At 42.7% G+C, this 13,727-nt stretch overlaps 2 protein-coding genes and 1 long non-coding RNA gene across 7 annotated transcripts; 2 read left to right on the top strand and 1 right to left on the bottom strand.

Annotated features, from left to right (window-relative positions):
• Positions 1 to 933: 933 nt before the first annotated feature.
• On the bottom strand, positions 934 to 2,404 carry LOC149989503 (uncharacterized). The gene is made up of 2 exons (XR_016502386.1): positions 1,473 to 2,404; positions 934 to 1,195 (listed from the first exon to the last, which is right to left on the bottom strand). It is a non-coding gene; the product is annotated as an uncharacterized LOC149989503 (long non-coding RNA).
• Positions 2,405 to 5,407: 3,003 nt separating this feature from the next.
• On the top strand, positions 5,408 to 9,287 carry LOC112280057 (uncharacterized). Its single transcript, XM_024514998.3, has 2 exons — positions 5,408 to 7,106; positions 8,125 to 9,287. The coding sequence occupies exons 1-2, from the start codon at positions 6,826 to 6,828 to the stop codon at positions 9,092 to 9,094; spliced, it is 1,251 nt and encodes a 416-aa protein (XP_024370766.1). The 5' UTR covers positions 5,408 to 6,825; the 3' UTR covers positions 9,095 to 9,287.
• A 515-nt stretch (positions 9,288 to 9,802) lies between these two features.
• On the top strand, positions 9,803 to 13,310 carry LOC112280058 (uncharacterized). Of its 5 annotated transcripts, XM_090248758.1 has the most exons (3): positions 9,803 to 10,200; positions 10,700 to 11,508; positions 11,724 to 13,310. In XM_090248758.1, the coding sequence occupies exon 3, from the start codon at positions 12,231 to 12,233 to the stop codon at positions 13,134 to 13,136; it is 906 nt and encodes a 301-aa protein (XP_090104884.1). In that variant the 5' UTR covers positions 9,803 to 10,200; positions 10,700 to 11,508; positions 11,724 to 12,230; the 3' UTR covers positions 13,137 to 13,310. The 5 variants fall into 5 exon arrangements, with proteins under 5 accessions (XP_090104884.1, XP_090104885.1, XP_024370767.1 ...); XM_090248759.1 differs by having other exon boundaries at positions 10,703 to 13,310; XM_024514999.3 differs by lacking the exon at positions 10,700 to 11,508 and having other exon boundaries at positions 12,159 to 13,310.
• Positions 13,311 to 13,727: the final 417 nt, after the last annotated feature.

Consider the following 13,727-nt stretch of genomic DNA (forward strand, 5'->3'; position numbering starts at 1 on the left):
TTACAAAAAATGCATAGCATATTCTTTACTTAAGTTTTTACAAAAGATTTAATATTATTAGATTTAGTATATATGTATATTGATATTAGAGATTATTCTCATAATTTATAATCAAGTATTGATATAACATTATTAATATTCAAAATTTATCAAAAAAAAATTTTATATATATATATATATATATATATATATATATATATGTGGCAACAAATTATTTTTTATAGATTATCATGGTTTGGAGAAAAATCATTAACAATCTTCATCTTGTGGTAGGTTTATGACATTTTTTAAATTAATTCTTAACAATTTCAAAAGACATCTTTTTAATAATTTAAAAATTTTATATTAACTTTTTAATTAAATTTTATATAATCTAATATTTTTATAATATCAAAAAGATATATAATTATAAATTAATCAAAATAAATTATTTTTGAAAAATTATTGTATATTTATTCTAAGAAGCTTTATCTAAAGATTCTCATGTTTAATTAAATACTAAAGAAATACATTTAGATGAAAAAATAGTTTTACAATTAATTCTTTAATTATAATAAGATATTAAAGATGATTTATAAAGATAATTCTTATAGATATTTTATAAAAATATCTTAGATTAAAATCATAAAAATTGTATATACTTTTCTAATTCTTGTTTTATCAAATTCTTTATTCTAAGAATACTTTTAGAAACATAACTTGTTGGCATTATATAATGGATTTATGTAAAACTCTATTAAATTAGTGATTCAAAAGCAAATTTGGAAATATATCAACAAAGTCACTAATTCATTAAAAAAAATAGATAGATCAATCCATAACAACATTTGTGCAAGACTAATAATCCACAACAATGGCTCTAGTAATAGTGGCAAAACAAACAAATCACTCATACAACAAACTAATAACAGGTTAAGGAAGGTCACTCACCACTTTACCATCTTCAATTGTACAGATTTTATTCATAATCACGAACATCAAAACAAAAAATAACAAAAAATAAATAAATAAATAAATAAAAATGGAAACTACTGTAAAGCAGCAAGAGAGGTGGGAATCGGTGCATCTCTGCAGGTGTAGGATTTGTGATGTTTGTCGTGCGGTAGGAAGTGGAACTTGGCCGTTGCAGTCTCTTCTCTCTACTGATCTCATGCTCAGGGCTTGAGATCCACATTGGATCATGGTTACTAGTTCCCTGTCATGTGCGGTAAATCAACAAACATCAACATACAACAACACAGAGACACAGAGACACACAGAAACTCACAGACAGACAGACAGACGGATGACAATCCTCACAAGACACTGATTCTCACTCACTCCATTCTACTTCCGATTCCCCAACAGCAAGTGGCTTCAGTGACGATCCGAGCAGTTGCATAACACACGCATGTTCAGTTACCCATTTGTTGCGTCTGTTTTTTGTGTAGGAAAAAAAAAAAAAAAAAAAAAAAAAAAAGAAGGGCGCGGACGTTATTAGATGAGTGGAGCGGATCAAGGATCAGTTGGGTCGTTGTAGGGGATCGCAGGCCCGAGAATCTAGAACGATCGGTGGGTATGCCGTGCCCTGTGCCAACCGCTCCGATTGAAAGCTGTCGTCCTATGCCTGGTAGGTTGGGTTTTCAAGGGAGAGGACCCCGGAGGACTCCACATCGGAGTGGGCTCCTCGCATGGAGCCGGCGACTACAGACGCAAGCAGGCGTCTCCTTCACGCCTGGACGCTACAGATAGAAGAAGAGCAGCAACAGCAACAACAAGGTGCGACGAGTGCATGGAAGTGACGAATTGAATATTCCCCCTTCGCGGAAACCGAGCAGTACGTGCAGCAACACACACATCTCGCTTGGAAGAACATTCTCTAGAGTGTCTCTCTGCCCTGTGGGAATCCCCCTTTGTGCGCAAATCAAGTGGGTCGATCCCACTAGGGGCTGACAGCAACTTGAACATTTGTGGAAGCAACCTCATGGTTTACAGGAGCCCCTGCAGACTGGGACGTGTAGAGTCTAGATCGGGGCTTTGATTGGCAAGTTGTCTCAGCCAGGCGGAGGAAACACGAAACATCGCGCTGCGGCAACCACTACCCTTTGCTTTGATTCGATACCAGATGTGCCTCGTGTCCATCACCGAAACACTCTTTCTCACAGACGGCCACACTCACACACACTCACACAAACTCATCGATTACATAAATATAAATATGTAAATATAGTAAACCGGAAGGATGCCCAAGAATCTCTCATAGCTGCGTCAGACATGTCAGACCCTTCCCTCCCCTCGCCAGATTAACCTATTTTCCCACCTTAAATCATTCGCTCCGCTTATGTTAATCTCCACGATACGGCGACAACGCACTGCACAGATTTTCGGGTTCCAGTCACCTCGGGAGTTGGGACAGCCACATACTAAATGCTTTTGGCTTTTCATCTGATCTGCGTTAGCTTTTCTGATGATTGTTGTTCCAGGGGGGAGGGGAGTGTTATTTTGTAACAGAACTGAAGAGGTGATTGGATTATTTATTACCTCTTTTGTGTGTGTTTTCGTGTGGGTTCAATGTAACAGCACAGATGTATTTCATTGCACTCTCCTAGCCACCGCTTTACTGTAGTAGGCAAGAAATCCAATGGTTCTTGATTGTGATTTTGTTCTTTTATTGTTATTTTTTATTCCTTTTTCGTTTGTAAAAATTATGGGGACAGTTTCTGTAGTGTCTAAATTTTATGTGTTCTGCAACGTATGGTTTTCTTTAGATTCTAAAATTGATCTCTTTAAACAAATGGTGAAAGCGGTGTTTTGGTCACTAAATATGCTAGTGATAGACCAGAACTGTCGAAATTGAAAACATGGCATTGTGGGTATTCATATTTTTATTATATAATTTTACACAATGCCGAATACTTCAGTAAATGTCACATACATTGTGATTTTCACGAGGAGAACCTTTGTATGATTCAAAAACTAAAAATATATACACATGACAATATTCTTGAGTTTGGTAATGACTGTGAATAAATCTGTTTTGATGTTTTATTTAGTAATAGTTCACTTTTCTATCCAAGTGTTAATCTAGATTTTCATTATGAAAACATGAAGAAGATTGTTAAGAACATATTACAAAGGAGTTGCAAAAATTGGATTAAAGAATAATTTAAAATCTGTCATAATACTGCTTTTTTTAATGAATAGCAAATAACTTCAGTTACATCTATTACTTCTATTATGAATTTTATAAATGACGAAACCTTTGATTTTTATTTTCAAAAGAAGAAACATCAAATTATCTATGGGTTTGAATAAATTTATCTACAACAGGTATCAAATACAATCATATTTTTGAGGTTTTATGTCTTTCACTATGAAGTGTATATATATATATATATATATATGTACACACAAACAAAAAAAAAATTATACATACCTTCTTGACAGGCAGTATTCTTGGAATTATTTCATTTTATTTCGTTATAAAATACAAAAATGAAACTTCAATGAAAGGAAACATATTTAAAACCATTGTGAGGAGAAACTAAAAATTCACATATTTCACTATGTTACAGATATATTTATATGTTCTTGTTTATATGACGCTTCGTCTGTTATATTCCAAATAAATTGTAGAATGTTTTAGATGCACCATCGTTGATTTGAGATTTTAAAAACATCAGTCTTTAATCTTCTTAAATTTTTAGATTTCAGAAACTTAAAACTTAGGAACTTACAGTGATTTAAAATGGGAGCTTGACTGAAGTTTGTTTGATTGATTGATTGATTTTATTTTTTGCACTCAATGGCTTACGTTTCTGCATTACATATGTATGCATCATACAACAATAACTCAAACGAGTATTCCGTTTAAAAGAGTGAAGTCTATGAATGATATCAGAAAACTTAAACCAACTTAACAAACTTCAAACGAGATCACTTCTTCTTCTACTTTTACTTCTGTAAATGGGCAATTTACCAGTCTTCGGTGCTGAATGGCAAAGGATGCCACAAGTTGTATCACCTGAAGTGTGTGACAACCAGCAGAGATAGTCCCAGTTTTCCAGTTGTCGCACAGAACAGATGACTACAAGTCTATGCAGCAATTCCGAGACACAGAGAGAGAGAGGGCCTCGCTCATCACCCATGTAAGCAAAGCATGTTTTATCAAAGGAAGGTAACTAAAGTAAGCAACGTGGAAGATGGCAAGCATTTCTCACCGAATCAGCAAATCGATACTGTGCTATCGGTGGTACAATCTACACATCACCAGTGGATGCGATTCTGCGGAGCAAGGGCCCCAGAATAGCTGCGAGTGGGGCCCATTCTTGACACACTTATCCACGAATTCTACCCACAAGGCCAGGTCAGTCGCTTTTCATGCCACATTTAGATAAATACAAGTGTTCTTATGTACAGCATCTGCACTAGTCTGGGTCTTCGGAGGGAGGGAGGGAGCGGGGCCTGGTGCTTTGCGTAGTGGAGTACAAAATCCTCGCTCTCCTCTCGCGCTTGCTCTCCCTGCCCATGTAGTAGGGCTCTACGACCCCTTGCAGCACAGGTGCAGAATATGTCCAACGTTTTTGACCATGTCCACGAAGTGCCAGGAGTATTGTTTTTCCTCGAGATGGCCGCTGTAATGATTTATTATCCCGGGAGAACCAACGTTGAAGCAAGCAAACAACAAGGCTTTGGAGGGAGATATCGGGTCCGTCATCTTCTGAAGATGCCGGACCTTCAGAACACACGGTAAGCTGGGGGGTGGGGTGGGGCTGATTTCGCGGCAATGCCATCTTCATGACTCCTAGGCTCGGGAGTCCTGATGCTAGGGGGGGTTTTAATTTCCACCTGAATGAAAATGATCCCATGGACGAGGAAGTGAATCGCTGAGGCATGAGGGGAACCACTGTGTGCCGTAGTGTCAGACAATCAGGACCAACCAGGAATTTTCGTCATTACCCCCCCCCCCTTTCTCAAAGACGGTCGAGAGGGACTGCATGTTTTTACCCCCTTTTTACATTGTCAGACAGCTGGTTCATTGGACAACCTCGTACATGAGAAACCAGGTCCAGATTGCTTTGCTAATTTGGAAGTTTAGCGGCAGTTGTTCCAATTTTACTGGTAGTCAAAATTTAGGTTGCCGCGTTAATGTTGGATGGCATTGGCCCATTATGTGCAAGTGAATGTTAAGATCGGCTCTCCTTTTCAACCAAGTTAGGAAAAGGACGAAGTGAGAACCCACCCTCTCTACCCTCTGATGAATCATGGGATTTCAGGGATTAAAGTGAAAGATGGCCAAGGCAACAGGGCAGACAGACCTAGATTTTCTGTTACCTTCTAGATTGGGCCAATGTCGGACACAGCATTGTCAGTGATAATATTGAGTTTAATATGTTACGCTGTAAGGAGGTACCCACACCGCTAATTCCCTCCACCAGCGCCAATCCTCCTTGCTTGAAAGGAACTCATGCCCTCCCCTTCCTTGGTCCAACTCAAAATCTGTTCCCAACCGATCGCCGCCGTGCCCCTTCCCAACATCGTCGCCCATCCAGTCTGTTCTCGATCCCTCAACCGAGTACGGATAGTATGACATTGAAGATGGATAGGTAGGTTTTTGGGTTGCAAGGGAGTCGCTGAGAGCTTACTGGTTTTAGACTTTTGGTGCGTATTGTACTCCAGCCTGGTGGTTGGGTCTCAGATTTCCTGTAAACTCTCACTTAGACACTCACTTTGTGCAGCCATAGTGCCGGTACACCTCGCGCTAGTGCACTCATAGGCGCTGCACATCATCTCAAGTTGTGCAATATCTGAGCGAGCCTTTTCAACCTTGCTCTCTTTATGTAGCCCTTGTTGGATTTGCAAGGAACGACTAGCTTTTCGTGTTCTAATTATGATAGTTTGTAGCTGATTGTCGGGTGTGATTGTCTCGTGAAAGCAACGTAGTAGCGGACACGGAGCCTTGTAAGCTGTATTGAGCGAACTTTGTCGGAGCTTGTAGTATTAAGTCTATGAGAGTGCGTTTTTGCAGTTTGCTCGCCACCACTACGGTTCTCAGATGACGCGAGGCTGCTTTTCCTGCGTGAAGGTAGCAATTTTGAGTGTTGGAGACGACATAGGCGAACTTGGGGGAAGGTGACTAGCCTGTACATGTCTGATAAGTTTGCATTCACGTCACGAGTCGACTTGGTGCAGTTACCGTTACCGCAGACGCTAGAAATTTTTGTATCATAGGTCTGCATTGACTTGAGAGAATCGTCATTTTCGAAGGTACCTGCTCTTATTCATATCTGCAGAGCTTGGCGAACTTGATGCAAGCTTAATCTACCGTAGCAACGGATAGGAGCGTAATGAGCCTGAACCTGGCTGTGGCTACTTTGGACAACTTAGGGAGAAGAAACGAAAAGTCGAGCCAGAGAGGCTTTTAGAAGAGATTACATGCACTGTTCGTAGAGCATTCTGTGGAAATACGCAATCAGACTGCTCTCCAACCTTTACAGCATTAAGAGACTTGGTCCAGGTTCGCATTGTTTACCAGCTCTAACTAGCTTTGGTTGGAAAACGCCGCCATTTCGGGAGACGTTGCGTATGTTGAAGTTGTCGCGATTTTGTTCACTTTGGATGATTGAGCGTATTTGCAGTTGATTCCCTTGACGCACTCATGAACTGAGGCTTCGGACCAGATTTGTAAAGGACCTGCAGACATTTCCATTGTCGCTAATCACGGATATCAAGTTGTCAATGCATTTTTAGAATCAAGTTGAACCTGGGGAGAGTTGCGGCATTATGTTCAAGTGATCCACAGTTATTGGCGCTTCTAGAATGTGAACCATAGCAACATTTCAAAAGATGGTAATTGATACTGCTCACTCCAGCGGCGTTGGTTCCATGTATGGCCAAACGTGGATGAAGTTAACTTGCATTCTACATAGTTTTCAAGGCTCTGAAGGAAAGAGGAAACCTAGTGTAGACATGATGGAGAGAAACGGTGTCGACTTGCACAGGCCAGGTGATTTGGAATTAAGGCCAGGTTTAGTTCGACGCAGATTGATGGTTCGTCAACCGGAAGATCAACTGGCAGCGCCGCACTGGAATATTAGCGGAAGCAAACATTGCGATGTTTTTGTGAAGTACGTCTTTCACACGAACTTTTCCTTGGGTAGCCGTTGCAGTTGGTCAATCTTCAAGTTGAAAAGGAGCTTTGTGTTTTAGTCCAGTGCCTTGTCTGTCTTTTAAGCTACCTTGTCCAGCTTTTATCATGAAAACATTCAGCACTGTGAATACCATGAGAAAGCGGCAAGTTTTATCTGGGCTCAATCCTTGGGGCATGGAGGTGTATCTTAGTGCATGTGATCGCTGTTTGTTACTATGCGTGAACCGATATGGACATTGACATTACGAAACCCGAACCACTTAGGTGATCAAGGGTTTGGTATGATCTTTTTATTCAGTTCTCTTCTGGTTTCATGCCTCGAAAAGCGAGGTTTAGTTAGGTGTTTTCTTCCTCGGAGACGTGTCGCCCAAGTCACAATTGATACCGATGACAATCACGTGATTGGTACTTTTCCTCGGCCATTGCTGTCAAGCTGGATTTTAAATGTTGATCTTGGCCGCCCATGAACTTGACCTCATTGGCACTGCGACAGTGTCAACCTGGAGCGGTGCTCTATTTGGTGATGGACATGGTGGAATAGTATTAAGGTTGGCACTCGAATGAAGGGATATTGATAATATTTGAAGGCCAGTTTTGCGATAAAGGAGAATTTTTTGTATTTTATTTTAATCTCGCGCAGCTCCACAAAACTAATTAGGTTCAACATGGAGTAGGCATCTGCCGGCTCTCGGAACATTATGAAGTAGAATGGATCAGGAAAACTTAGGCTTTTGTGATTGCAAAAGTTGGGTGTGCCGTCTCGGGAGGTCGTGTTGTGTATGACAGTAGGCGCGGCGTTATTCCCGAAGCTTAAATAGAGAATTATTATTCGCTAGAGATATTTTGGGGCATGAGTAGTTTAGAATAATCACGCCGATCGGGTGTTCGCAATCTCTTCCTAACCCTAGTATTTCGAATATAAATAGTCTTTGTGAAGAGCTTTTAAAAGTTGGAGAATAGGTTTTCTAACTATTTCCAGCGGATTTTGGACGCAGGTCTCCATCTACTCAGTATCAGCTCACCAAGACTCCAGTGACTAAACCGCCGAAGACGTTACGTCTTTTCGATCTAAACAAGTTACCAACTATATCAACAACTTCGCCAGTTTTGTCACCAACTTGGACCACAGGCAGCGCGGATTCCACCACCTATGTTCCCTCGGACGAGTCTTCAAAAATGGCGACAATGTCAAGAGATTTCATAACCGATACGGACTCGTTCTCCAGCCCAACACAACAGAAAATTAGTTTGTGTGCAGATGAAGGTGGTGGGCGAGGGAGAGCAAGGTTGGCCGTGGACCTGGGCCCTCTTCGAGATTCTAAAGCTTCGAAAGTCTTAAGGCTCGACGACGGTCATCGGTTTGAAATTAGTGACGATGACCAAAGCGTCGATATACGGAAACCTGTATTTCTGGAGAAGCCATGTCATCCTGATGATAGGCTTGGCATCCCATCTTGGAAGAGGCTGAAAAGGCTATCGGAATATACGAGTGGCCACATCCCAGCTCCGGTGGTCAAATCGAGGACCACAGATACTGCAGATATTGCTCAACAACCATACGTTACGAAGACGCTTACATCTTCGATGCGAGGTGAGGCGAAGGTGCATCGGAAAGATGAAGACGAAGAAACTGGCGCCGTCCGTGCACTCGTGATGCTCTCGAGTGAGAAGCGAAAACGAGACTTGTCCTGCTTCTCGTCTGACGATTTTCGTCAACCTGACTCTCTGAAGGCCTCCACCGAGCACAATGGAAATAGTTGTTCAGAAACTCTGTCGGACGAAGTGCTTAACGAAGGACGACAGTGCAGCTCACCAAGCCCAGCTGGCAGTGACTTGACTGGGGGTTCGAATGCAACAGCCAAGTCACTGGGCTCGGGATCCGTGCTTTTAAGACCAATTAATAAGCAGCGTTACAGGTCCATGGCAGAAGTAATGGCGCAGGCTTCATTTCTCAGACGAGTCTAGGCCATACAAGTTTTTAAAATTGTACAGATTACAAAGCACTTTGGATAGCCTCTTCAATGTACATAATGGTAGACACGGCACGAGAGAAGGTTTTTGTCGAATCATAGTGAGCATATCCCACGGGGAGTTTTGATGAATCCCATCGTGTAATTTTGAATCCTTGATATCAAAGAAAAGGGTGCTATTCTGCACACACCGTGCTTCTTGTGTGTCCCTCTCTCCCCTTGAACTGTACTTAAGCAACTTGTTCAGGTGAGGAGAATTTTCAACAAGTCCACACAGCTCTTGAGGTGAGCACAACGTGAAAGTAAAAGTGAAGCTCTGAGCACTCTGGGTGCCAAAACTAAATTGAAGCCTAGGAAATATCTGTCGGGCTGATATTTCAGCTTGCCGAACACGACAGCTGTCACCTCTCGAACGTACGAAGGATGACTAGGGGCCAAATGGGTTGCGGTGAGAGGGTTCCACTGCTCCGTCCATTACTACTTACCCTCTGTGCCCTGGCACGCCAGCCCTCGTGGTGGCCAAAGATCTCTCGGTTTGATGCATGTTGCCACGCCGCGGCCTCTGACAAACAGACGCACGTTCTCGAAACACGCACGCAGTGGACGAGGCTGTGAACCCCCACCCGGAAACACCAGAAATTCGCGCCTGTGCGCGATGGCGCATTTAAAGGCTCTGAACCTGGAGTAATCGTGGTGGTACCTTTAGGTTTTACGCTAGTAGTGAAATAGTATGATCTCAGTGGTTTCGATTCACCTTACATGTGGTCATTATATGTAGATCCGTCTTTATCTGCACACTGTAACCTCAGATCACGTACCATCGATAGTGCAAATCTCTGAGTCTTTCCTGTCGTGCAGTTGCTCGGATAGACCTGGGTGTAGTGTCTTTGTTCGACGTTTGTAGTGAAAAACTTGGGTGGTGTTTGTGGAGAGCATGTCTTAATACGCACACTTGGTGAATGAGATTAATGTGCAGTCTTGAAGCCTCGAAGATTGTTGTTCAGGGTTGATGAATGTAAAGAAGCTCGCGTGTGCTACGTCGCTTTGGAACCCGCTTCGGAACAATGAATGTGGCTGGACCCGGTGTGCAAGTCCATTGAGGTGCGTGCCTTGGCGTCCTTCCAGTTCTTCCCTGTGTGTGAATCTTGATGGTAGATGTTGTTAACTTGTTTTCTGGCCCATATTATGGAAGAGAAAGAAGCAAGTTTGTAGCTGCGTGTTGCACGCATAGTCGGAGAAACGTGGTTGAATAGACATGCGTGAGCAATGTGGTCATGGACCCGAATCTCCGGATGCAACACCGTCCCCTTGTAGAACTGATTGCGGCTCGGCACTCTTGGATTGAGTAATCGTCACAAACTACATGTCATCACATTGTGCAGTAAACTAGAATTTAGTCGGAGAGTCGTGGTTATCACTTGCTGTATTTATACGGTGATCCTAGTCCAGCAAATCTAAATGGCGTTCTGCTATGCTTGTATCAACTTCTTTAGGAGGACCCGGGGTTCATATTTAATGGACATGTGGTATCGACTGATTCAATATTGTAATCGACTGGTTACCACAGCTTTCAGCTAACCCTAAGTTGCGTGCGTCGCAGTAGGCTGAAGTGATTATGTCCAAGAAAGATGAGTGTATTCCATCGCCACATTGCGTCTGGCTGCGTTGCGTTAGCGGCGGGAACTAGTGCACCAATAATTACAGTGGAATACTTGGACGTCTTATAACTAAAAGTGACAGGCTCCGACCCTTTACAGTGTACGATACGTGCAAATTTGAACTCAGGGCTAATGAGAAGTTACTCATACATGCAGAGGGATCCGTCGACACACATGTTGCGTTCGAATACTAGTCTTCAAGTTAATACATTTTCCGACGCATCCCATTAGGACGTTCTCTCAGCTTCAAGGAGAGCCAATCAGTATAGAGAGTAACAGTACAGTCACATTCGTTTACTAGGTGAATAGGTATAGATTCTGAACGAGTGATTTCTGACTAATTCAGTAGTCAGAGCGCTCATATCAACCTTCCGAACGTTGTCGAGTTACAGATCATGTGAGGAGGACCAACAGATTGAAAGAAGAATGGAATATCGATGGGAGGGCGGATGGGATAGAAAATGATGAGTCTCGAAGCTTGCAGTTTTCTCCAAGTCTAACATATCGAATTCGTTTACGAGTCGAGTTGCCGACGAGTTGCAAATATGTCTGTTCGGACCTGGAGGAGATCAAAAGCTAGTTCGAAGTATAAAGAGAAAGCTGTAGACGAGGCTGCCATTGGGGACATTTGAGTGTCAGAACGACCTTAGCGCATGGTCTACCCATAGATGACCTCATTGTCCCCTTTGATGAAGTTTCGGAGCATGGATTGTGATTCCTATCAGCAGCATACCAGTCCCGCAAGAAGCAGGTACAGACGTCAACAAACACACTAGAGATGAACCGTTTGATTGTATACGTCACAAATTCCTTAACATGCTCAGCATTTTTTCCCTTCTCGTAATATTTATATCGACAAATACCTGAACACTCATGTTGATAAGAACCCAACACATGAATATTTCCGAATGCGGGATTAGGGGTGGCGCGTCGACTAATTTACTCACGTGGTGTGGATGAACCTAGGTAGTCCACATGACTACAGGTGGTTATTCCTGGTGTCAACCCGGTGAAGCAGCACATGTGAGAACTTGGTTGAATTCAGGACTAGGGCACATGACTCTAGATTTACTTATTTTAGTGTTGGAACCAGTGGAATGAGACTTTTACTGTTTCGTTCGTAGACATTCCATTTTTAGGGACTTGTAGCCGACTATCCTAGGGAAGACGATGAGATGTGACGGGGGTATCCCAAGCGCGTTGATTGACAAATATTCTATTTTCTTATAGGAGCTTGAAAAATACGGTGGAGATTTAGAAAACCTGTGAGTCTGCTTGAGAATTGGTCACATCGCAAGCGAAATCCACCACTGTTTCGAACACAGTCGTCACCATAGGATACATTAGAGAGAACGCTGGCCATAGCTGATCGACCAGTGTGTTTCGCTTTGACCAACTCAGGGTGCGGTGACGGACCTTGTGAGGTTCGATTCTCAGTGTGCTCACCTACATCGCACATTCTTTAACACCGGGATGAAGAAATCGAAAGAGTTGGTCGCGGAATGGGATCTGGAGGCTAGACGAAACTTGCGAAAGGTTCCGAGGCTTTCGATACCATCTTCCTCAGCAACAGACGGGTTTTGCATCTCCGACAACCCCCTGGACTGCACTACTTCCTCCATGGCGCCGCACACACCTTACCGCGACTTGTGTCTGAACTCTCGACCGCAGCAATGCAACTCAGCCGAGGGCGGGGGATCTACTTCCTCGGTGGATTCACGTCGAGTTTGGGACAGTTCAGGTTCGCAAGCGGCAGCGCTCGGAAGGTACGGCGACTGGAAATTGTCGACGGAACCTCGGAAGATCGACGATTGCACCGTCTCCGAAGATCGAGGATGGAGCGCAGATGACTGCACAAGCCAATGTCAGAAAAGGCTTAAAAGAACCAGCAGCATCGCGAGGGGTGGTGACGACCACACAACGATGGCCGAATCAGACACCTACCCAGAGGTCGACGACACGACGCCCATACGCACAACGTCCACCGCGACGACGCAGGATTTCGGTCTCCCCGTCACGTCCCGGAAGTCGTCGCATCCGAAGGGCGAAGCTGGAGGAGTCCCCGGCGACGATGAAGCTGATATGGTTTTGCACGCCGCCAGCGCCCTCGTCAGTTTGTCAACCGACAGCCGGCGTCTCGCCAGTGCTCGTCGACGAACGTCATCGCCGTCGTCGGCGTCCACGTCGTCTTCTAAATCTCCTTCAGATGAAGCTGTCGACGAAGAATTCCTTCGGCCGTCCGCTTCTGTCGACGTCGCCATCCTAAGCAACAGAAATAGCGGCAGCGGCAGCTCCGTGCTGTCGAGGCCGAGCCACAAGCAGCGGTACCGGCTGGTGGCGGCAGTGTTGGCCGCGAGTCCTAGAATCGGTGATTCATGAAGGCAGTTTTTTTTAGTTTTGTAGTATTTTTTCATTTTTTTTTTTTTTATCTCTACCCCCCCCTTTTTTTTTTCAGCGTGTCCTGTACATATGATGAGCTTGTACATTAAGGGACAGTGTACAATATATATTTTTATAATTTTATTTGTTTATCATGTAAAGTATTTTGCGGTACTTAAGTGGGTTGATTCATCTTTTCTAGAAAAAGCATGAATCATGTGAATCTTGGGCCGTGGCTATAATTTTGATGTAAGTACAGTGGCAGTCAAAAGTCGTGGCACTGATTTTGTGCACAATATTTTGATTGGGCATTGATGGTAACACATCATTGTATTTGTTTATTTATTCTATTAATGATTTTCTAAGAGAAATAAACAAGGACATAAAAAATACATATATTATAAAAAAACTAAGCAAATTGAACATAAAAATAATGATCTATTTACATTTGGGGGCTAAACCGTTCTTTAAAATTAATAAAAAGTTGGAATAGATGTTGGTTATAACTTAAGTTATTATTACTAAATATATACACATATATATATACACACACACACACACACACATATATACACAAATATATATATATAT

This window comes from Physcomitrium patens, chromosome 3 (assembly GCF_059467195.1).
Source record: "Physcomitrium patens ecotype Gransden chromosome 3, ASM5946719v1, whole genome shotgun sequence".
NCBI classification, from domain to species: Eukaryota; Viridiplantae; Streptophyta; class Bryopsida; order Funariales; family Funariaceae; genus Physcomitrium; species Physcomitrium patens.

What these genes read in the sequence shown, in the direction of transcription:
- LOC112280058 (XM_024514999.3), top strand. Translation starts at nt 10,168, where the DNA reads ATGTGGCTGGACCCGGTGTGCAAGTCCATTGAG. An exon ending in CGGTGTGCAAGTCCATTGAG is followed by an intron (nt 10,201 to 12,158) that starts GTGCGTGCCTTG and finishes TGACCAACTCAG; the next exon opens with GGTGCGGTGACGGACCTTGT.
- LOC112280057 (XM_024514998.3), top strand. Translation starts at nt 6,826, where the DNA reads ATGGTAATTGATACTGCTCACTCCAGCGGCGTTGGTTCCATGTATGGC. An exon ending in CATTGCGATGTTTTTGTGAA is followed by an intron (nt 7,107 to 8,124) that starts GTACGTCTTTCA and finishes TTTTGGACGCAG; the next exon opens with GTCTCCATCTACTCAGTATC.